Here is a 23,263-nt window from a genome sequence, read left to right on the forward strand (position 1 = left end):
TGGTTTGATTTGCATTTCTGCGATGACCGATGGAGTTGAGCATCTTTTCATGTGTTTCTTGGTCAGGTCTCAATTTTATTCCATTGTTGGGCATATTTTCTAAGGGATATTTTTCTCAAACTGTGGTGACTTGTGACCTGTCCTCCCCTGGAAGAGAGGTGGAGAGATGGGGAGCTCTCCCAAGAAGACTGCATTTCCTTGGTGGGTCAGGCCTCTGGGGGGGTCATAATTACATCCTCCTGCAGGATTCAGAGCCATCTCCATTGTTTTGATGGCAGCTGGGAGGTAGCTGACTGAACAAAGGACCTTATCTCTTTACTACCTCTCAAGGTTATTATAAATATCAAATAAGATCATTTACACAAAAGAATTTAGAATGTCTAAAATGCTATCCAAATGTAAGTTGTATTTACCTTTAGATTATCTTCCAACCCCATTTAGCCTTTGCTTTTATGGTTTTTCAATGAGGCCGAAGCTGTTCCATGCTGAACCCAGATGTTCCATAGACATCGTCACAATGCAACATTAGAGCTGAGGACGGGCCATGGAACAAAACCCCTGCCCTACCAGCCTCCCAGACACGGTGCTCAAGAGCTCTTCAGAGACAAGGCCCTGCTCAGACCTGCTCAAACCCTTCAGCTTTCCACGCTGTTTCTTTCCTGGTAGAAGAGAAGGGCTCCCTGGTCACAAGCTAAGCGCCAGGCTCTCTACCCCCTCTGCCCATCCTTCCGCTCCAGGACCCCTTCTTTGGGGCCTGAAGGGGTGCCACTCACAAAATCCCCCCCACCCATGCCTTAGCTGGTGGAAAGACTGCTCTCTCCCAGCAGACAGGCAGCTCACTGTGCACACACGGCCCATTGCCCTCAAAGCCTGGAGAACATAGTTGTTAGAGCCACTCGAGAGCTGGCGAGTTCTGAGGAAGAGGGGCCAGGCTCACTGCGTCGCCCTCAGCCGGGCCCCTGCCCTCGATGGGGCTGCTCTGATCACAGGTGTCCACTTCGCCAGCCCTGAAGTGTCCGCTGGAGTGAAGGAAAGCCAGGGGCCCAGGACTCCTCTTCCTCCCCTCCCGCCTTCCCCCCACACTGTTGAACAACAGCACTAACGATGCCCTGCTCCCCCTCCTAGGGCTGGGGCAGCCACCCTCCTCTTCTCCCTGCCTTCCTCCCTCACCCCCCCTTTCACACACCACCCTGGCACCATGTCACCTGGCAGCTCAGCACGGCCTCGGGCCACAAGCCTCCTGCACACACTCCAGAGGGCACAGCGAGCCCACGTGTCCCTCAGAGCCCCAGGCGCCATCCCGCACGCAGATACCCAGGAGCCCAGGTGATTCCCAAGGTGCCCAAGCTGCGGATGGGTTGGGTCTCCTGAGCAGCTGTCACTGACTCCTTCCCTGCTCCCTCTGCCCAGCCTGTGCTTCCTCCGTCGCCCTGCCCACACCTTTGTCGGCGTCTGCTGGGGGTAGGTCCTCCCGCCTCTGGGGACAGACACCATGATGCTGAGGAGTTAGGGGCGAGCCCTCAGCCTCCCCAGCCGCCTCAAGAGGATGCCACTCTCCTTCCTCCCCCGTGCTTGTCACTTGGAGGAACGCGTGGTGAGACAGGGGAAGACTGTTGGGGAGTGTGGAGACCTGGAGTGACTTGGAGCAAGCCATTCAACCTGAGTCTTCATGTCTTCCCCTGTTGAAGGAGAGGTTGCTGTCATCTCTGCGCTCATCTTTGTAGCTAGCTCTCAAAGTCGGCAAGTCTGTGACTGTTTCTGCCTGAGCGAATGACAGCTCGTGTGAAGAAAGCAGGTGTGCCAGTGCTCCTGTGGCTTTATTACCCGCCCCTTCCTCCCAGAACAGCTCCTCCATTTTTCTCCCCCCCTTATGACAGCCCCCCTTCCCCAGTCCGCAGGTGAGCCGGGGGCTCTGAGCACCGCCCCAGGCACCTGCGTTAGCTAAACTCTCCCCTACCCGCGCAGGCCACACCCTCTCCCCCCAGGGCCTCGTGAAGAAGAAGCTGGACCGGGCGACCATCCTTAACCCTATCCGGCAGCACTAGCGGCACTGCGGACAGCTCCCCCACTTTGTCACTCCCGAGTCCAGAGAGCCCTGGGGCGGCGAGGCCGGGAGATTGAGCGTCAGAGACCGCTGGGGCCCGGGTCCCTGCGCCGAGGCTGTGAGATGGAAGGGGAGGGCACGCTGGCAGGCTGGGGTGTTCCAGCAAACTGCTGGGTCCCTCAGCTTCAGAGGTGTGTGTGTGCGTTAGGGGGCTTCTTTCTAGCCTCCCTTGTGAGAACCTGACCTAAGGCCCATCCGCCACCCCCGGGCTGCATCTCGCAGGGGGCCGCCTCGGCCCCTCCTCGGGCCGGCGCCCTTGCCTGGGGCGGGCCAGGAAGCCTCGGTCCCCGCCCCGCTCCGTTAGGCCCGCGTAGCGGCCGGGGTACTTTGGAGCCGAGGAGGAAGCGCGGCGGGGCGGGGAGGTGAGGGTGTGTCGGAAGGCGGCGGCGGCGGTCGGGTTTTATAACCCGCGGGGCGAGCGCGGCGCGGGAGAAGGGGCTGCACCGCGCACCGCGCCATGGGGGCCGCGTCGGGCCGCCGGTGGCCGCGGCCGCCGCTGCTGTCGTTGCTGCTGCTGCTGCTGCTGCTGCCGCCACCACCGCCGCCTGTGGTCCTGGCGCTCGACCCCGCGTTGCAGCCGGGGAACTTTTCCGCCGACGAGGCCGGTGCGCAGGTCTTCGCAGAGAGCTTCAATTCGAGCGCCGAGCAGGTGCTGTTCCACAGCACGGCCGCCAGCTGGGCGCACGACACCGACATCAACGAGGAAAACGCGCGGCGCCAGGTGGGCGCGCGGGCCCGGGGCGGGGGCGGGGCCCGGGCGCCCAATCACAGGCGGGCGGCCGGGCGCTGGGGGGCGGGGAGTCACCGCCCCGCGTGCGCCCCCGGCCCCTGAGCGGTGGGGACGGGGCTGGGCCAGCCGGCCTCCCCGCTAACCCCCGACCCCAACGCCGTCCCAGCAAGACAGGCGGTCGGTTTCCTAGCACGGTGCTGGGCACATGCCCAGTAAGGAACCGAATGGATGAGGCTGGTCCCTCTGACCCCGAGTCCCCCCAGGTGGCAGCGCCTGGGGATGACGACGGGCTGGGCCCGCGGCAGTCTTCGCTGAGGGTGCCCGCTCTGCTCTGGGTTCTCATCCTCTCCGACTGCAACGTACTCCTCTCTCACTGTGCCTGTCACCGCTCATCACCGTCCACACTCTCTTCCCCCGCCTCTCCTGGCCCCAGTTTCTGCTCCACCGCCTCCCTGAGGCGGACTCCCCCAGCTCTTCACCCCGAGGGCCCAGGAGGAGGGAGCCGTGCTCCCACAAGCCCGAGTCTCCTGAAGCCCTTGGCCTTCCTCCCCGCCCCCGCGCCACGGCTTCCCCTATTTACCCTCTCGTGCCCTCCTGGTACCCACAGGAGGAGGCAGCCCTGCTCAGCCAGGAGTTTTCAGAGGTCTGGGGCCAGAAGGCCAAGGCTCTGTTCGACCCAATCTGGCAGAACTTCACCAACCCCACGCTGCGACGCATCATCAGTGCTGTGCGCACCCTGGGCCCTGCCAACCTGCCCCTGGAGGAGCGGCAGCAGGTGGGCCCAGTGGAGCGGTGGAGGCAGAAGCGGCCTGGGTGCCCCCATTGCCCCGGAGGGGTGGGGCCTGGCAGGGAGGGACCCTGGGATCTCTACCGGCCCCGACTGTAGGGGAAGCCCCGCAAACACAGAACGGATTCCTGAAATACTGATTTTCCTTGGAGCTGGAGTGAGAGAAGTTCATTTCTATCAAAGCAAGTATTATGGAGCAGAAAGCAAAATTCAAGTAAAGAGAAAAGGATGAAACAGGGGTTTTCAAACTTTCTCCATAGGTGGTTTGGTTTATGGGCTTCCTCAGAAAGATTGCGAAGGGCTGAGAAGGCATCAAGGTCAGAGAATGAGAGGGATTTGCCCTCGCTCAAGGTGGTGGCTGGGCTCAGAATTGAACCCTGATCCCTAATTCTCAGGACACTAGTTTCCCAGGCTGCCTCCACTGCAAGGGGAATCCGTGCATTCATGCTCAGCTGTGCTCTGGGTGCCACAGTGTGGCCTTGCCCTAGCCACGTCCCCCTCTCCAGGCATCTCCCCTTTTCCTCCCAGCGGAAAGAGTAGAGGGCGCCAGATTACCTCCAAGGGCTGTTCATCGCTAACATTTTCTCAACTCTAACTCCCCAGTACAACTCTCTGCTAAGCAACATGTCCAGGATTTACTCCACGGCCAAGGTCTGCTTCCCCAACAAGACTGCCACCTGCTGGTCCCTGGACCCAGGTACTGCCCTGTGTCTACTCTCTCTGTCTTCGGGGGCTTCCTACCCTTCCCCATTGGCCTGCTGCACTCAGGAGGGTGACGTGTTTTTACAGAGAGAGTGGGTAAACCCAAAGGCATTAACCTCCAATTGGGACTGGACTGTCAGATGCCCCCAGACCCCTGCTCCTCCAGGCAAACTGATTTCTGGAATCTCCAGCCTCCAGCCCCCGCTCCACCCCCACCTGCATGTGTGCTTTTTCCTCTCCCATCACAACCGGCTTTCCTCCTGGCTGCCTGGTTTTCCCTTTCATGGGTCCTCTCATTCCCCGCAAGAGCCCTCCACGGGCCTTAGACCCCTCATGGCTTCCCTTGCAAACCTCCTCCTCTCCCCCCACAGCTCCCCCACCCCACCACGTACCAGGCAACCTTGAGGTCAGCCACTCCATCCAAGGAGCCATGAAGGGTCTGCCTAGGTTTCAAGTTGTGGGTGTCCTCTTGGTGTCAGCCACCTTAGAATAATCATTTCCTGGGAACCAGGACCCTGCCTGGCTCCTTACTTTGTATAGCTCCCAGTGCCATCCTGTCCAGCTTGTAGGTTGCCCTTGGCTTTGAGGGTATCATGATGCTGAGGAAGTAGGTGGAGATGGTGAGGACCGGTGTGGGAGCTCTGGTGAAGGCTACTGCTGACTTCAACGCAGAAGTCTCCGAACTGACCCTGCTCACCTGTGTCTCAGAGCTCACCAACATCCTGGCTGCGTCGCGAAGCTACGCCCTGCTGCTCTATGCCTGGGAGGGCTGGCACAACGCTGTGGGCATCCCGCTGAAACCCCTGTACCAGAAGTTCACTGCCCTCAGCAACGCGGCCTACAAGCAGGATGGTGAGCATGGCCACCCTGTCCCTTTTGTGGGCGTTTCCCTCTCATCTTCTGTCTCCACTGAGCCCCGCCCCCTGAGGCAAGCAGAGCGGCTATTACCATGACTCCATACACTGGTCCAAGGTCACACAGATAGTGGATGGTGGAATGGGCATTAGCCCCATCGCCCTCATGCTGCACTCCTGGCACTCCTCCCAGCCCTAGGGCTCAACTTTGCCTCTCCTGCTCTCTAGGATCTGTTTAGCTGGAGTTGGAGCAACCCGTAGTTAGAAGATTGTAGAGCAGCAACCCCCAAGCTCTCCCTTCCAGCTAGCAGGCAGATACACTGGCCCTGAGCCGGGAGAACGGCCAGGTGGTAGCTGGGAGGCGGAGGTGCCAGAGCCTGGGGCCTGAGCTGCACCCCAATGCCACCCCCTGGCTAGGCTTCTCAGACACGGGGGCCTACTGGCGCTCCTGGTACGACTCCCCCACCTTCACGGAGGATCTGGAGCACCTGTACCATCAGTTAGAGCCCCTGTACCTGAACCTCCACGCCTACGTCCGCCGCGCACTGCACCGCCGATATGGGGACAGATTCATCAACCTCAGGGGACCCATCCCTGCTCACCTGCTGGGTAAGGACCTGGCCTTGCCACCACACATGTCCAGGGTCCTCCTCATCGCGTGTCACATTTCAGAGCCCCGCACTGCTCGATCCCCTGCACATGGGCCCATAAAGCAGGTGACCCTTCTCATGGTCACTACTGTTCCTACTTTTCACACGGGCACACTGAGGCTTAGGGTGCGCGAGGGACTTGGCAGAGGGCAGAAAACTATTAAAAGGCAGAGCCAGGAGTCACACTGGAGGCTTTAGCTCCAGGTCCAGTGGAGGAGGAGAAATAAGCCTAGTTGACGCCCCAGGAAGCCAGCCCTGTGGCCCTGCGTCAGGGTTGGGAGGCAGGGACCCTGGCACCGTCAGAAAGGACCCAGCAGCATCACCTGGGCTCACACTTGGCCTCTGCCAGCCCCAGGGAATGTGGAGCACTCGGGGGTGTGGGTGGGACTGATGTGTGAGCCAGCTGAGAGGGCGGTGGCCCTGCAGTGCCCTGGGTCCAGACACCAGGCGCCCAGGGTGCCGTTCAGTGACACACATGGGGAAGCAGGCACTGGCTGGACTGGGAGCCAAGCTGTCTGGCTCCCCTCCTCTGTCTAGGGGACATGTGGGCCCAGAGCTGGGACAAAATCTACGACATGGTGGTGCCTTTCTCTGACAAGCCCAATCTTGACGTTACCAGTACTATGGTGCAGAAGGTAAGCTCGGAGTCAGGCCAGGTGGGGGCCACAGGAGTGAACCAGACATGAGGAGAGGGACGGGAAGGGACCTCAGTCCCTCCCTTTCTACAGAGCAGCAGCCTGGAGTGTGTGTCCAAGCCATGAGCTGGGGTCTGTGTCCTCGTCCTCGCTGAGCTGCCAATCCCTCCTTCCGGGGCCCCTCGGGAGTGGGGGTTGTGAGCATCGGTCCATCCACTCTAGCCAGCAGGGGCCGGACATCTGGGAAGGGAGGCCACAGAGCAGAGGTGCTTTTCATGAGCAGGGAGCTGAGCTGGGTGGGGGACCACAGACGTGCCCCTGGGGCAGCCATGGCGGGCTCCAGCGGCTGGCCCCTGACCCGTGCGAACACCCCTACCAGGGATGGAACGCTACACACATGTTCCGGGTGGCAGAGGAGTTCTTCACCTCCCTAGGGCTCTTGCCCATGCCTCCTGAGTTCTGGGCAGAGTCCATGCTGGAGAAACCAAGCGACGGGCGTGAGGTGGTATGCCACGCCTCCGCCTGGGATTTCTACAACAGGAAAGACTTCAGGTCTCTATTCGGGAGGAGGGTTCTGGGGCTCCCAAAGGGCAGGCAGCCTGGGCACAGAGAAGCCAGTTCCCAGGCCCTCCTCTAACCCAGCCCCAGCACTGGCTGGGGGCGGGGTCCCTTCCCTGGGCAGCTTTGACAGGCAGTCAGCTCTGTACCTTGGAACGGAGGGAAAAGGCCAGAGTGTGGGCTGGGGCAGGGGAAAGTGTTTGCCTGTTTCCGCCAGCTCCTTCGAGCCCCAGGGCAGTGCCCGCCTGGCTCCTTTCCCTCAGGCGCCAGCCCCACTGTTCTCTGGTCCCTGCCCCGCCCGTCCTTCACCCTCACCCACGCCCTCTCCCCGCCCCAGGATCAAGCAGTGCACGCAGGTCACTATGGACCAGCTGTCCACGGTGCACCACGAGATGGGCCACGTGCAGTACTACCTGCAGTACAAGGACCAACACGTCTCCCTGCGCCAAGGCGCCAACCCCGGCTTCCACGAGGCCATCGGGGATGTGCTGGCGCTCTCCGTCTCCACTCCTGCACATCTGCACAAAATTGGCCTGCTGGACCATGTCACCAATGACAAGGGTATGGAGGTGGGTGGAGAGAGCCCAGTGCAGCCGCCCCCCCCCCCAGACCCCGCTGGATCCCACAGCAGGCCCGCACTTGTCCCCGCTCCCCTCTGCCCTTCTTGTTTCTGCCTCACTGCCCCATGTCAGGCAGGTTTGGGGATCCACCCAGACCCTCACAGCCCACCCTGAGTCCCAACTCCACTGCCCAAGCTCCCTCTTCCAAGCGGGGCCCCAGGGTCCCAAAGCCTGGCGCTCCCTTCTCTGCGTCTGCCCAGCCTCACCTCCTGCTGGCTTCTCCCCAGGCCCACCCTGTCCCAGCTGGACTCCCCTCTCTCTCTGACCTCTCTCTTTTCATCTCCCGACAGAAAGCGACATCAATTACTTGTTAAAGATGGCACTGGAAAAAATTGCCTTCCTGCCCTTTGGCTACTTGGTGGACCAGTGGCGTTGGGGGGTCTTTAGTGGGCGTACCCCCCCTTCCCTCTACAACTATGACTGGTGGTATCTTCGGTGAGCAAAACAGGACCGGGAAGGGCCTAATCCCAAACGGCCCTCCCCCCGCTCCCGGGCAACCTGCCTCCTGCCTCCCTCCTCTCTAATGATGCCTCCATCCTCTTCCGCAAGGCATTCTTTCCTGCCTAAAACTTCCTCCGTCAGGCAGTCTCTCCTGGTTCGCCAGGATGGGGAAGGTATGGCCCGTGGGAATGTCTGCTTAGCAGACTTTTCTGCAAAGGTAAAATCAGCCTGTGTACAACCCTTGGGTCCTAAGACAATTTAACCACATCCTCTTCCAGAACCAAGTATCAGGGGATCTGTCCTCCAGTTGTCCGAAACGAAACCCACTTTGATGCTGGAGCCAAGTTTCATGTCCCAAATGTGACACCATACATCAGGTACTATTGCCCCCATTTCCAGCACACCTTTAGTCCCCTTCCCCCTACTCTGGGACCCCCATTCCCAGGGCTTGTTCCCACACCCTTCTGGACCCCTCAACGGCCTGGAATTTGAGGGGGCCTCTCTCCTGAGCCAAGCTCGGTTCTCCCTTCTCCCCCAGGCAGCCCCTGGTCTGGCCTCTGCCCGGCGGAAGCTGGCTGGGACCTGGGCAAGGGGCCTCCACCATCCCCCTCATGCCCACCCTGTGCCTGCAGGTACTTCGTGAGTTTTGTCCTGCAGTTCCAGTTCCATCAAGCCCTGTGCAAGGAGGCGGGCCACCAGGGCCCCCTGCACCAGTGTGACGTCTACCAGTCCACCCAGGCAGGGGCCAAGCTCCGGTGTGTGGGGCACAGGGAGGGCAGTGGGAAGTGAGGGGAGCGACCGGTGAAGGGCATGCCGGTGAGGGCACCACCACCAGACCAGTGGAGGGGGCCTTTCTCCCCTCCCCCTCCCTTTCTTTCTCTCGTCGAATGTTTATTGAGTGGGCCTCTTGGCTGGCGTGGGGCAAAACATACGTTCCCCCCTTCACAGAGCTCCTAGGCCCTGGGTCTTAATGCTGCCGTTCTTGCCATCCAGTGGGGGCAGAAGTGGCCGGAGATGGGGCAGGTGGGCCAGGGCAGCGGTAGTGGCCCCTGGCCCGAGAGCCCTGTGCCCACTGTGCCCGCTCTGCCTGACAGGGCACTGCTGCAGGCAGGCTCCTCACGGCCCTGGCAGGAGGTGCTGAAGGACATGGTCGGCTCAGATTCCCTGGACGCTCAGCCGCTGCTCAACTACTTCCAGCCGGTCACACAGTGGCTACAAGAGCAGAACCAGCAGAATCGCGAGGTCCTGGGCTGGCCAGAATATCAGTGGCGCCCACCGATGCCCGACAATTACCCAGAGGGCATTGGTAAAGCCCGAGGGAGCCTGGGGCGGGGCGCTACCGCAGGTTCTCAGTTCCAGGCTCGGGACCAGGCCCCCAGTTCATGGTTCCCCATCAGCTTCTCCCAGCCGGGCCCTGGCGCCCTGCCTGGAGGGCCAGGCAGCCCCCTGAGCTGGTTGGCAGGGCCCTGGGGTGGGGTGGGCACATCTTTCCCAGCATCCTGGGGAGGGTATGCCCAGATCTGAGGCCCCGGCCGGGGGTTGGCTGGCAGGCACACTGCTCTATGAGGTCACACTGAGGTCACACTGCAGGCTCCGCTCTTATAGGCCAGGGGGCAGGGGCTGCAGGACTCTGCTCTCCTGCTGCCATGGGCCAAGGTTGGGCTGCTCCGGAACTGTCCCGCCTCCTCCTCCTCCTCCTGCTCTGCTGTGGGCGCCCCCTGCTGGCCCCTGGCCAGGGGACCACCGGCCAGGTGTCAGTCAGCCAGGGAACAGCCAGCAGCCAGACGACTACCCGCCACTCAACAACCAGCAGCCCGAAAACCCAGAGCCCAAGTGGGACCAGCTGGGGGCCGGGGCGGGGAGGCCGGGGCAGCAGTGGAAGGGCAGGGGGAGTCCTGTCTGTGTCTCTCTGCTCTGTCCCACAGATCTGGTGTCCGACGAGGCTGAGGCCAGCAGGTTTGTGGAGGAATATGACCGGAGATCCCGGGTGGTGTGGAACGAGTATGCCGAGGCCAGCTGGGATTATAATACCAACATCACCAAGGAGGGCAGCAAGATACTGGTAGGGGCCCCTGCGCGCCCCCTTCCCCCCACCAGAGCTCGCGTACAGACTCAGCACACATCTGCTCCTCCCCCGGGGGCCACGCTCTGAAACCCAAGGCACTGCAGGCCGCCCTTCCGCCCCCGACGTCACCTCAGTGGGAACAGGCTGTCAGAATTTGTGAAGAATCCCAATGGCATATTGAAAAGCATCCAATTTCAGGCACACACCCAGTGCCTAAACAAGTTGTCTTATCATTAACAATCAATCCGTTGTTGGTAACGGAATAATTTGTAGAGAAATAAGTGATGCTAAAGTCAGTTTGTAAAAAGATTGAACGCTCCCGTTTGCCACCATTGAGAGGGCTATGCGTCCCCTCCAACCCCCCTCCCCGCCTGTGTGGCTGAGCGCTGACTATAACCAAGGTGAGCCATAGAGCGCTAACATTTCTTGAAGACCCACTGTGTGCTGGCCACTTTTCCTTGGCACTTGACATCTGTTGCCTCATTTATTCCTCAACAGCCTTGCAAAACCAGTGACCTTATTCGCATTTTACAGCTGGGACCCTGAGGCTCAGAGAGGCCACAGAGCAAATACCAGGCTGCATCTATCCTAACAGCCTTTAGGACACGGGGTGGGGTTTCCTTCTCTGCCACTGCCATCAGATGTCTTGCTCGAAATGGCCATCTGTTGAGGGGCAGGTACTGCACACAGGATGTTATAGACAGTCCGGGTTGAAGAGGGTCTTCATAGGCAAAGGCAGCCACTTGGTAAAACCGGCCCCACCCTGACACCCTCAGTCCCTTTGGCTCCCCTCAAGGCGCCTCCTCCCAGGAGGCCTTTCTAGAGCTCCTGGGCCTCATGATACGGTTCCCCCGTGCCTTCAGCTGGAGAAGAACGTACAGATGGCAAACCACACTGTCAAGTACGGCACCTGGGCCAGGAAGTTTGATGTGACCAACTTCCAGAACGCCACCATGAAACGGATGATAAAGAAGATTCAGGATCTAGAGCGGGCGGCGCTGCCTGTCAGGGAGCTGGAGCAGGTGTGTGCCTCGCGGGGAGCATGGGGCGGAGGATCCAGGGTCAGGGGAGGGTCCTAGCTCAGGGGACAGTGTCTGGCCTTCATGCTGCTTCCCCTTCCTCGATTTGCCGTGTCGTGACATCTGGCACGTCAACACACACCTACAGACTTACTGAGAAGGCAGAGCTCTGGGAGCACCCGCCTCAGCTGCAGAGCCCATGTCCACGATGGTGCCGGGGGCGGAGCAGGGAGCCCAGGGCTCAAGCTCGCTGCCCCTCTTCTTCCCCCTGCAGTACAACCAGATCCTGCTGGACATGGAGACCACTTACAGCGTGGCCTCTGTGTGCCATAGCAATGGCACTTGTCTACAGCTCGAGCCTGGTGAGCACACGTGGGGAGTGAGAGGGAGGCCTGGGGAGGTTAGGGGTGCTGGCCGTTAAAGGGCAGAGTTCACTTCTGACTCATGGGGTCCGCACGCCCGGGAGACTCACTTCCCTGTCTCCCACCGGTGGTGCTCCTCTGCCCCTGCTTAGAACCGACACCTCCTTCATCGCTGCCCTGGTCCCCTGCCCTGCCCTTGGCTCCGCCCGTCCGCTCCCGCTGGGTCCCCTCTGTTCCTCCCTCCACTCCGCCCTTCAGAGCAGGTGTATCTCAAATTCATCTCTCAGGGGCTTGGACTCCCCAGTAGGGAGAGTAACTCTAGGCATCTCGCCTCTGCGCTCTTTCCTTGATCCGATCCACCTTCCCCATCTTCCCTGGCCCTTCCCTGGCCCCCTCCTCCACCCAGAAATTGAAGCCTCAGCCAGCAGAAGCCACGTCCACGCCATTCCCACTTCACTCCCTCTGCCGCCACTTGTCACTGGAAGGAGTGGGCCAGCTCTGGCCTGTCCTCTTTCTCTCGCAGGAGACTGGCTGGTCCTTCGTACCTTCTCCTCTTTGAAGGAGCTCAGCCCCGACACCCCAGTACCTGCGCACAGATACACCCCCTCCCCTCTCTGACCCATGCTTCCCAGGGTCGAGGAGCCAGAGGCATAAACATTTTTCCTGAGGAATCTCCACCCAGAAACAGTCTCTTCCTGGCCCTCCACCCAACTCCCACATTAGAACAATGACAAATAGAAGGGGAAATGGAAAATAAACAGGAGAGAGAAACAGTTTTCCTGGGACAGGGTTTGGCCTGAGGGTTGTGTATGTGGATAGGCACGCAAAGTGGGGGGAAGGGGATGTGCATTTGTGTGCATTTATGGAGAAGAGCATTAAAGGGAGTATGGCCTTCACCCCCCATCGGTCAGCCCCTTAATCCAGGGCTGGGCCATCAGGTCACTGCCAGTAGTAAAAATAAGAAGCACCCACAAAAACAGAACACTCACATCAGCAGAGGACAAAATTCTCAAGATATGTTTTTTCTCCAAATAAAATTAACTTGAATGTACTTTCTCTGTGAAGAGTAGATAGCACATAGCATGTTTCAGGATAGAGCACAAGTCCACGAGGTGTGGATGCCCGCAGGCCTCCGTCTCAGGCCAGGCCGGGCAGGAAGGGGAGCCACCTTCAGAACTGACACGTGAGCTCACACCATCCTCATCCCAGCTCTGTGAGGTAGATGTGAGCTCCGTGTAATCCATAAGCCAGGAGGCCACTCATATAGTCATGGCTTTGACAGGACACAAACGCAAGATTTCTGGCTCCCTGATGATGCTTGAATGGATCTCTGTACTTTGCCTTCACAGCTGTTCTTTTATTAATCATTTCAGTCACAATGTGGGAAAGATGCCCTGGGCCCTGTGGGGACGTGGGGATGAAGGAGGCACTGTCCCTGCCCAGGGGCCTCCTGCCCCTGGGCCGGCATAATCCCCATTTCATAGTCAGGGAAGAAGGGGTCCCATGACTCACCCAAGGTGATTTCAAGGTCAGGAGGAAACCGAACAAGAACTCGGGTCTTTTGACCTCCAAGCCATTTCTCCCAGGGAGGTGGTGGGCAGGGGACGAGTTGGGAGCAGCGGCTCTGGGGTCTGGGCCCTTGGTTTGTGCCCCAGCTCAGCCACTTGCTGGCTGGGGAACGCAGCCGTGTCACCAAACCGCTTGTGTGGAAAGAGGGTCAAGGGCATCCCTCACAGGGCTGTTGCAGCCCTGCAGTTGCCTGAGATTGTGTACGGGAAGCGCTGAGCCCTGGGCCTGGCGCCCTGTAAGCCCCATGGAAAGGGCACCAGCCTGTCTCCAATTTCCCTCGACTTGCTGCCTGTGCAGTCCCTTTCCAGTCTTATTCCACCTCTGAAGGAGGTGGGAGGTGAGCCAAGAGCTGGAGGCTTAAAGCCATCCAATCCCTCCCACCCAGATCTGACAAATCTGATGGCCACATCCCGGAACTATGAAGAACTGCTGTGGGCATGGAAGGGCTGGCGAGACAAGGTGGGGAGATCCATCCTCCCATATTTCCCCCAATATGTGGAGCTCAGCAACAAGGCTGCCAGGCTCAATGGTGAGTCCTCTCTGCCAGTGTCACTGGCTGTCGGGTCCCAGCCCCCCACGAGGCCCTCAGAAAGGTCCTCTGAAACCCAAGAGGTGAGGGGGGAGGAGGCAGGGCGCTCAGGGGATGGTCAGGTGTTCAGAGAGCCTGGCTGTGTCCCCTCTGCAGGCTACGAGGACGGAGGGGACTCCTGGAGATCTATGTACGAGATGCCATTCCTGGAGTACGAGCTGGAGCAGCTCTTCCAGGAGCTGCAGCCGCTCTACCTGAACCTGCACGCCTACGTGCGCCGGGCCCTGTATCGCTTCTACGGGTCCGAGCTCATCAACCTGGAGGGCCCCATCCCAGCCCACCTGCTGGGTGAGGGCAAGTGAGACAGTCAACAGTATGAGGGAGGGGGCAGCCCAGGGCTGGCCAGAGGGCAGAGAGCAGACTGGGAAGGGTCTGCAGATGACACCTGAGGCTGGGGAATGTTGCCAGGGCTGGAGTGGGGTCGGGGCTGGGGGTGGGGAGAAGAGCCCCCTCCCTGCATTTGGTGCCACGTTTGCTACAGATCCACGTTACACAGGTCATCAGGGATGGGGCAGTGGGCGGAGTTCATAGGCCTGTCATGGGGAGACCACATCACCCGTCACAGCTCCAGGCAGCATGAGGGAGAGGAGGGGGCCGTGAGTGGGAGCTGAGAAGGCCTCCCCAGGAGGTGGCATGTGAGCAGAGCCCTGAAAGATGAGAGGTTCTGACAGATGGAGAAAGTAGTCGTGGGGAGAGAAAGGCAGACACGACATTCAGGCAAAGGGAGCTGTGAGAGTGTAGATCCTCCTCAACTTTGGGAGCCTCATTCTCCAGGGGTTGTAAACTCAGATGCCCTGAACACATGAAGTAGGCAGTGGAAGACAATAAGGGATGGTAGGGACTGGGGCAAAGTAGAGGCTACTGGGTTCCTGTCTCTGTCGGGCCATCGGGAACATGTTTCTGGGGGCTTCTTACTGTGAACAGAGAGGCCAGGCGGGGCCATGGACCATTTACAAATCAGAGGGAGACCACCCGCATCCAGCTTTGGGTCTAGCTAGAGGGTCTTTGCAGCCCAAGAGACCAGCCATTTTTGGTCCCTCTGTTGTGAGACCAGAGAATATCAGCTCCATGGCAGAGAAACACAGACCCCGGGAGGGAATACAGGTGCCCGGCTGGCCCTGGGAGCTGGGGCTTAGAGCTGAGCCCCCAAGACGAGCAGAGCAGCCAGGCCCAGGCTCGCTCCCCCCTCCCATTCTCGCTTCTCACTCGCTCTGACTCTCACTGGTTTGCACTGTAGGCTCCACTTGATGTCAGCTCAAGCTTAGTCCCCTTTGGCTGTCAAAGCCTCTCCAAATGTATTTCTGCACCTTTCCACTCATTCTGAATAGCTTCCTTATCTCCACTCTTGTCTTGCGGTAAATGCAGAGGCATCAGCCTCTCCAAAAGGAGGGTGGTTCTTGCCAGCTGACCTCGCAAACTGACCTCAGGCGACATGGAGAGGACAGAGCAGTGGCTGGTCAGATTACGATCAGTGTTCCCTCCCCCTGCATGACGGTGCTGAGCCTAAGATCTAACACCTGTCTCTCCTCTCTCTGCCATCTCTTCCTCTACCCGCCTCCAGGGAACATGTGGGCACAGAGCTGGTCCAACATCTATGACTTGGTAGTACCCTTCCCTTCAGCCCCCAGGATGGATGCCACAGAGGCCATGATAAAGCAGGTCCGCACCGGCCCCCTCCTTGCACCCCTGCTCCTCCAGGGCACAGGGGAGGGGGACCCTGCCCAGGTGGGAGAGGGCCCTCCGATTCAGGACTCCCAGCTTGGCCCTCTCCCAGGGCCCTCCCACTGCGGCACACAGTCCATCCCCACAATCCCCAGCTTCGGCAGAGCTCCCTCTGCTTGCAGGGCTGGACACCCCAAAGGATGTTTAAGGAAGCAGACAATTTCTTCACCTCCCTGGGGCTGCTGCCCGTGCCCCCCGAGTTCTGGAACAAGTCTATGCTGGAGAAGCCGACCGATGGGCGGGAGGTGGTGTGCCACGCCTCCGCCTGGGACTTCTTCAACGGCAAGGACTTCAGGTATGTCCGGGCTACAGGCCAGGGGGACCTGGTCCTGAGCCCAGAGGACAAGGAGACGAGTCAAGTAGAGGCTCCGCTGCTGTCTCCTTGGCCAGAACAGGGGACGGAGGGTTAAGAGAGTTGGGCCTGGCCGCAGCTTGGCCACTGGCTTGTGGCAGGGTCTCCTCGAGTGCTGACCAGCTCTGTCAGCCCAGCGTTCAAGGTCCCAGTCCTGGGGGTGAGCCCCACGTGAGCTGCCAGCCTTCCCTCCCTCTCAGGCGGCCCCTGTGTACAGCTGGCCCTCTCCCTGAGTGCCTGTGCCTTGACGTGGAGGCACATGGGGACGTGGGGGCTTTGCACAGATCCACTCTCACCACTGATGGGCTCAGAAGCTGTCTTCGTTGGAGGACAGTGTTTCAGTTACCTACTGCTGCATAACAAACCAGCCCAAAGCCTAGTGGTGTAGAACAACCATTTGCTTATGCTCATGATTTTATGGGCCAAGAATTCAGGCACCGTGGAAATGGCTTGTCCTGCTCTGCAGTGGTGGAGAGCTCCACAGGGCTGAAGAGGACTGGCATGGGTCAGTGGGGCTGTCCATCTGGGGCTGTGCTTCCGGCTGTCTGTTCGGTTCCTCAGTTTTTCTCTGTGTGGCACGTGCTGGGGCAGGGACGTTCACGTTGGGCTCCTTCACTCACGTGCTGGGCGCCTGGGTTGGCATGGCTGGAGCAGCTGGGGTTTGGTGGGACATCTCTCTCCAGGAAAGCTTGGACTTCCTCACAGTATGGCAGCCTTAGGCGGTCAGATTTTTTACCTGGAGGCTGGCATCCCCAGAGCAAAAGTAGAAGTAGCCAAATCTCTTAAAGACTAAGTGCAAAATTGGGACAGGTCACTTCTACCACATTTTATTGGCTAAAGCAAGTCACAAGGCCAACCCAGTTTCAAGAGGAGGTAAAGAAGATTCCACCTCTTGGGAGAAGTGGCAGAGATGATCTGCCACAGCTGATTAAGTGTCTCTTATGAGAAGAGAGGGCACAGAGATCCTGGAACAAAGCAGTCAGTTTCACTGGCTCACCTGGCCTTGGGCCCTTCCTTCAAAGGTGCAAGGACCAGAGCTGTAGGGCTGGGCGCAGACAGAATCAAGGGGGTGAGGGCTCTTTGGGGATCTCCCTTGTATGGGGAGTCATTGCAGAAGGTGGACAGATCCCAACCTCATTGTCACCAGGGTGCTGGGCAGCTCTTTCCCTAGAATGACAGACAAAGGGGGTCAACTGAGCTGAAGAGCTCTGGTTCGATCCAAGGGAGAATTTCTTTGGCTCACAAAAGATGGAAAGTGAGGTACAGCCTCTGGCTTGGACTGCTCAGCAGATGTCCCTCTAGTCCTGGCCCTGAGAAATCCTGGGATGAATATGCTTGGTGGCATTGGGCACAAGGGATGCAGAAGAGCTCAGACACTGTTGTTTCCTTCAGGAAGCCTAAGTCTTGGGAGAGACAAAACACGTAATGAGGAACCACATGACTCACATGACCCAAGCCCTACACTGACCGTGACTGAGGGTCCCCATGCCTCTAGAGCACATACTTCGTACAGTTAGAAAGCCACACGGCTGTGTGGGCTGGAGTTAGTTGTTCAGGGAAGTTGGGGGCAGAGGAATAGTCTGGAGGACCAGACGTTCGGGGCTTCTAACCCCCAGATTCCCCCTATTTCCCCTTTCGGCTTTCCTTCCCATAATGCTGTGTTCCTTGCATAAAGCAGTCCTGGGGGTATGCTCTGCCTTCAGTAAGGACAGCAGGTCCCTTTGCCCCAGGGATCCTCACTGCCCGCTTCCACACCGTCTCCCCACCCCCGTGTTCCCAGGATCAAGCAGTGCACCACTGTGAACATGGAGGACCTGGTGGTGGCCCACCACGAAATGGGCCACATACAGTATTTCATGCAGTACAAGGACTTGCCGGTGACCTTCCGGGAGGGTGCCAACCCTGGTTTTCATGAGGCCATTGGGGATGTGCTGGCCCTCTCAGTGTCTACCCCCAAGCACCTGCACAAGATCAACCTACTGAGTAGTGGGGACGGCAGCTATGGTGAGAGAGGAAAGGGGAGATCCTAGTGGGCAGAGGGGCCAAAAAGGGGCAAGCCTGGGAGGTGGAGAGAGGAGACTTCATAGCCCACAGGCAGAGCTGGGACAGAACAGTGGGGAACAAGAGGGGCAACCAGCAGGGAGAGTGGGAGGATGAAACCCATCCCATCCCAAGAGGCAGGTCGCAGGACCCAGAGAGGTACAGCTCGCCCCGCCCACTCCCCTCATCGCGCGCCCATCACACCCCCACTGCTAGGAGGCAGGCCTGGATCTGATGCCAGGGCCCCCTTCCCTTGGCAGAGGAGGACATCAACTTTCTGATGAAGATGGCGCTCGACAAGATCGCCTTTGTTCCCTTCAGCTATCTTGTGGACCAGTGGCGCTGGAGGGTATTTGACGGAAGCATCACCAAGGAGAACTACAACCAGGAGTGGTGGAGCCTCAGGTTCTAGAATGCTGCTGTGGGCTGGGGGGGCCTCCATGGCGGGGTGTACGCACCCGTATCTGTGTGCACATGGTGCGCCTGCGTCTGTGGCGTCTAGGGATGTGTGTGTGTGTAAGTGCCGTGATGCGCAGAGGCACAGCACACAGGAGTCTGGAGCGCCCAGTGCAGGCGCCACACTTCAAATCAAAAACAACAACTCTCCCGGCTTGATTCTTCCCAAACCCTCCCTCTAATGTGTCTTCCTCCTCAACAGGCTGAAGTACCAGGGCCTCTGTCCCCCAGTGGCCAGGTCTCAAGGCGACTTTGACCCAGGGGCCAAGTTCCACATTCCTTCAAGCGTGCCATATATCAGGTAACAGGAAAGGGAGGAGGGTGCCATGAGGGGCAGCGCCTCCGCTCAGCGTTCGGGCTGCCCTTGCTGCTGCCCCCCGGCAGCTACCGTCAGGGCGACCTGGGCACCCGGCTGCATGGCCCACTGTGTCTGGGCCACTCACCTGTGACCGTTGTTTCACTCTTGTGATGTGACAAGAGCCCGCACCCTCTTGACAGCTGAAAACAAAAACTTCACTATAACTGGCTAATGCTTATGAGACCTTTGTTAGTTAACATTAACCATGACCCACGGCCAGATCATGACCTGAGCACTGTTTTTTTATTTTTACAAGATTGTGATTCCTTTACTCTATACTGAACGTATTTCCTCTGATATAACTTAAGTTGTAACTTAACCTGGAATACCTTCTATCCACTAGAACTAGGATTAGAGACCCAGCTAGATTGGGAGTCTGTATTATTAGGGGCATGGGGTCATAGGCTGGGGCCCAGACAGAACTGGGTTCAAATCTCGTCTCCACAACTCTGTTTCCTTGAGTAAATTCCTCAGTCTCTGTAAGCGTCAGTTTCCTCAGCTGTGGAATCCTATTTCACAGGATCATTGCAAGAGCTCACTTCTTATCACACTGCCTAATACATAGCATGTTTGGGAACTGGTGGCCATAACCCACCATTATTAAGTTACTGACTTTTTTTTTCCTCTTTTAAAAAATTTATTTATTTATTTTTGGTTAGGTTGGGTTTTTGTTGCTGCGCGTGGGCTTTCTCTAGTTGCGGTACACGGGCTTCTCATTGCGGTGGCTTCTCTTGCTGCAGAGCACGGCCTCTAGGCGCACGGGCTTCAGTGGTTGTGGCACACGGGCTCAGTAGTTGTGGCACACGGGCTCAGTAGTTGTGGCTCGTGGGCTCTAGAGCGCAGGTTCAGTAGCTGTGGCGCACGGGCTTAGTTGCTCCGCGGCATGTGGGATCTTCCCAGACCAGGGCTCGAACCCGTGTCCCCTGCAATGGCAGGCGGATTCTTAACCACTGCACCACCAGGGAAGTCCCTAAGTCACCGTCTTAAATGGAATACAGAAACATAGCCGCGTTGTGAGTCATGCAGCCATAGCGTGAATGCACCCAGTGCAGCCCCTTTCCCTCTATGTGCTGCAGGGGAGCACCTGCTGGGGACTAGGAAGGGTGATTAGAGGTTCTGGAGCCCTTCCCAGAGGTAGGGATCTGGGGACACCTCAGGGTAGAGGGCTGGGGCCCCCTGGGCTGCAAGTAGCCCAGGCCACCCGTGAGGCAGGACGTAGAGGGCACCCCAGCCCTTGCCTCCTGTGCTCCCCGGAAGGCAGTGAGGGAGGGCTTATGCCCACTGTGCCCAGTCCTCCACCCCAGCACCTGGCACAACGTCAGCACATAGTCAAGACCTAATAAATAAGCATAGGGTGGGTGAATTCTGTCCCCGAGTCCAGGAAGAAAGAGAAAGCCTGCTCAGATGCTCCAGAGAGCATAGGTGGGCAGCGAGCCAAGGAGACTCAAGGGCACAGTGCAGGGCTGACCCGGCCAGTGTGCCAGGATGACCCGCAGGGAGGGCCTCTGCCCGCCTTCCCGAAGGATTTCTGAGCTTCCAAGCTGGCACTCACTTTCACACAGAAGCCAGGCCCATGTGATGGTTAGCTTCCGAGCTTAGCACAGATAATTCTCTAGGCGGGGGTGCGCAGAGGGGATGCACTCCAAATTCTGACCAGCAGCCTTGGCGAAGCACTTTAGAAAATGCCAGGAAAGTCAGTGACACACGGCTTGTGCCCAGCCTTCAAAGCGGGAGGCCTGCCCTGCTGGTTCAGGACATTCACAACCTCCCCAGGCTCGGAGAGGCGACCCCCACCTGGACCGGCAGACTTCTGCAGGGAATTCCTGCTGCCAAATTTGGGATAAAGGAGGTCCTTCGGGCTGGCCAACCTGCCTCGTCAGAGAGGTGACCCCTTGGGCAACACCCGACCTCTCAATGCACGTAGCCCAGGGACGGAGACCTTGCTGCGTCCAGAGCAGCCTGCCACGTCCGTCCGTGAAGGGCTCTGCCCCTGCTCCTCCTCGCCCACGAGGGACGCCCAGAGGCGCTCAGAGTAGGCCCTCCTGAGAAGTGCAGGCAGCCGCGTGGGCGTGGGCGTGGGCGGGAGGTGCCGGGGCGGAGGCAGTGGTGGTCGGGGCGCGGTGACACCGCCCCTCCGCCCTGGCCCCAGGCCTCGCCTGTCCTCCGGCAGGTATTTCGTCAGCTTCGTCATCCAGTTCCAGTTCCATGAGGCGCTGTGTCAGGCGGCGGGCCACAAGGGCCCCTTGCATGAGTGCGACATCTACCAGTCCCAGGAGGCCGGGAGGCGCCTGGCGTGAGTCTCCTCTGGTGTCCCCCTGCCTGCTGTCCACCCTCTGACCTGCTTCCCAGGGCCTGAGGAGCCCCTCCCCCAGCCCGCCCCCGACCTGCCCTGCGCAGGCCTCTCAGGCCGAGGGAAGCTGGCGCGGGGAGGTGGGGTACAGAGAGAACCCGTACGAGGCTGGGGCAGACGGGCAGGGAGCCTCGAGGCCTGTCCCTCTGACTTGGTCCCCTTCCCGGGGCTCCCCCAGCGACGCCATGAAGCTGGGCTTCAGTCGGCCGTGGCCCGAAGCCATGCGGCTCATCACGGGCCAGCCCAACATGTCGGCCGCTGCCATGATGACCTACTTCAAGCCGCTGCTGGACTGGCTCGTGACCGAGAACACGCGGCACGGGGAGAAGCTGGGCTGGCCTCTGTACAACTGGATGCCAAACTCAGGTACCGCCACCCACCCCCCTCGGCCCCAGGCCGCCCCGGGGCTCGCGCAGGGCCAGGCCCCCCCAGGTTCAGGCAGGTGGGAGGCCGACCTCCGGGCGGGGGCGGGTGGGAAGCCAGCCCGCGGCCCGGGACCGCCCAGCGCCCGATCTCCTTCCTCCCTTCCCAGCTCGCTCGGAAGGCTCCTTCCCGGGCTCCGGCCGTGTCAGCTTCCTGGGCCTGAACCTGGAGGAGCAGCAGGCCCGCGTGGGCCAGTGGGTGCTGCTCTTCCTGGGCGTCGCCCTGCTGGTGGCCACCCTGGGCCTCGCCTACCGGCTCTTCAGCATCCGCCACCACAGCCTCCACCACCCCCACCGCGGGCCCCAGTTTGGCTCCGAGGTGGAGCTCAGACACTCCTGAGATGAGGGCTGGGCGGGCCTGCCGGGGAATGCGCCACCGGGAGACCCAGGGACCGGGAAGGCCCGGGGATGGGCTGAGGACCCGCCACTGCTCTCACGGCTCACCCCAGCCCTCCTCCCCTTCCCCCTCCCGCCCCTCCCACCCCTCCTCCCCCCTCCTCCAGTCCTCTGGACCACGAACCACCTTGGCCCCCTGGCCCCTGGGGACCAGGCCACCTAACATGGAACCCCCTCCCCATCTCTCTCTCAATTCAATTAAAGGTCCTGCCCTCCCCATCTGTGTCCATGTCCCTCACAGGGAAGCCAGGGACAGGGGAAGCTCTCTCACCTCCTGACAGTCAAGGGGTCACTTCTCGGGGGTCCTCATCCTCCTCCAAGAAGAGGCTGGAAAATACCCAGAGCTCTGGCCCCAGCACCCCCCAGCGCCCATACCAGTCTCCCCTTCAGCCGGGGCAGCTGGCCCCTGTCCTGCCATGGCAGGCAGCCCCTGCCAGGCCTGGACACCAACCCAGGAGGGCTCTGGGCAGCAAAGAGGAAGCAGACATTCTGGGCTTCTGGAGCCCTGCCCCAGCTGTTCCATAAATGGCCAAGTCCCCCAGATGGAAGGCTCCTGGCTGCCCTCTGGTTCCCTCGGGAGGGCGCCTTGCATGCTGAGGCTGTAGAACTGGCCAACTGGCCCCGGCGTCACCTCAGGCGCCTGCCTGCCCCAGTTCCATTTCCACTCGAAACAGTGGACAGAGCCACCAGAGTATTGCCCACAGGGCCCGGGGTCAGGACCCTTCACCCCAGCTAGGCAGTAGCTGGTACCCACGCAGGGACTGACTGCTAGGGGACACCCCTGCCCATCCCCCCAGCACATGCCCTCACCCTGAGCCTTCCTTGGAAGGCCATCATGGGTTTGAGGGAGTATCATTTTGAGAGACATTTTAAAATCTCTTATCTACATGTTTATTGTAGAAAATCTAGAAAACACAGAATAGTATAAAGAAAATAAAAGCCCTTTATGTCAACACAGAGATAAGCACTGTTGACATTTGGTGTATATCCTTCCAGCCTTTTTTTCTCAGCACATATTTTAAGTGGAGTCACACTGTATTTACAGTTGTGTAACCTTTTTTCCAGTTAACATGTCTAGACCTATTTTTTTAGATATTTAAATGCCAAACCTAGAAACTGGCCAAAGCCTGGCCGCCTCTGTGGAGACCCTCGGCCTTGAGCCTCTTCTCGGTTTTGCTGATGACTTGGCCCAGCCCCTAGTATCTGTCCCCCAACATCCTTTAGTCCACAGCTTTTGCCCAGCCCCCCAGTCTCCAGCTGCCATTGTGTGTGTGTGTATGTGTATGTGTCTGTGATTGTGTGTGTGTGTCTGTGTGTGTGTATGTTGTACATAGACTTAATTGTACAGGCCTGTTCCATGGGGCATGACGTGGAGTTGAGGTATTTTGGATTTGCAAGAGGGTGGAAGTTTATGATTACTTAGAACAATGGAATCTATAAACATAGCCTCTAAATAGTTGCAAGCCTTCTACCACCAAAGAC

At 59.3% G+C, this 23,263-nt stretch overlaps 1 protein-coding gene across 4 annotated transcripts; it reads left to right on the top strand.

Moving 5' to 3' along the window:
* The first annotated feature begins 2,504 nt into the window (after nucleotides 1-2,504).
* Nucleotides 2,505-22,745, top strand: LOC111182603 (angiotensin-converting enzyme). 4 transcript variants are annotated; one of them, XM_022589108.3, is made up of 25 exons: nucleotides 2,505-2,825; nucleotides 3,442-3,609; nucleotides 4,225-4,318; nucleotides 5,032-5,175; nucleotides 5,595-5,786; nucleotides 6,365-6,462; nucleotides 6,842-7,014; nucleotides 7,358-7,581; nucleotides 7,931-8,075; nucleotides 8,360-8,458; nucleotides 8,714-8,836; nucleotides 9,176-9,387; nucleotides 10,007-10,143; nucleotides 11,010-11,168; nucleotides 11,440-11,527; nucleotides 13,482-13,625; nucleotides 13,782-13,973; nucleotides 15,247-15,344; nucleotides 15,530-15,702; nucleotides 17,540-17,763; nucleotides 18,060-18,204; nucleotides 18,458-18,556; nucleotides 20,784-20,906; nucleotides 21,142-21,329; nucleotides 21,496-22,745. In XM_022589108.3, exons 1-25 carry the CDS (start codon nucleotides 2,562-2,564, stop codon nucleotides 21,723-21,725), a joined length of 3,936 nt encoding a protein of 1,311 aa, XP_022444816.2. In that variant the 5' UTR covers nucleotides 2,505-2,561; the 3' UTR covers nucleotides 21,726-22,745. The 4 variants fall into 4 exon arrangements, with proteins under 4 accessions (XP_022444816.2, XP_022444817.1, XP_022444818.1 ...); XM_022589109.2 differs by lacking the exons at nucleotides 2,505-2,825; nucleotides 3,442-3,609; nucleotides 4,225-4,318; ... (2 more) ...; nucleotides 6,365-6,462; nucleotides 6,842-7,014 and having other exon boundaries at nucleotides 7,474-7,589; XM_022589110.2 differs by lacking the exons at nucleotides 2,505-2,825; nucleotides 3,442-3,609; nucleotides 4,225-4,318; ... (5 more) ...; nucleotides 7,931-8,075; nucleotides 8,360-8,458 and having other exon boundaries at nucleotides 8,725-8,819.
* Nucleotides 22,746-23,263: the final 518 nt, after the last annotated feature.

Source organism: Delphinapterus leucas, chromosome 19 (assembly GCF_059928025.1).
Source record: "Delphinapterus leucas isolate spDelLeu-1000000601 "Yukka" chromosome 19, BTC_Dleu_Yukka2, whole genome shotgun sequence".
NCBI lineage: Eukaryota > Metazoa > Chordata > Mammalia > Artiodactyla > Monodontidae > Delphinapterus > Delphinapterus leucas.

What these genes read in the sequence shown, in the direction of transcription:
- LOC111182603 (XM_022589108.3), top strand. Translation starts at nt 2,562, where the DNA reads ATGGGGGCCGCGTCGGGCCGCCGGTGGCCGCGGCCGCCGCTGCTGTCG. An exon ending in TTGTCTACAGCTCGAGCCTG is followed by an intron (nt 11,528 to 13,481) that starts GTGAGCACACGT and finishes CCTCCCACCCAG; the next exon opens with ATCTGACAAATCTGATGGCC. An exon ending in TTCAACGGCAAGGACTTCAG is followed by an intron (nt 15,703 to 17,539) that starts GTATGTCCGGGC and finishes CCGTGTTCCCAG; the next exon opens with GATCAAGCAGTGCACCACTG.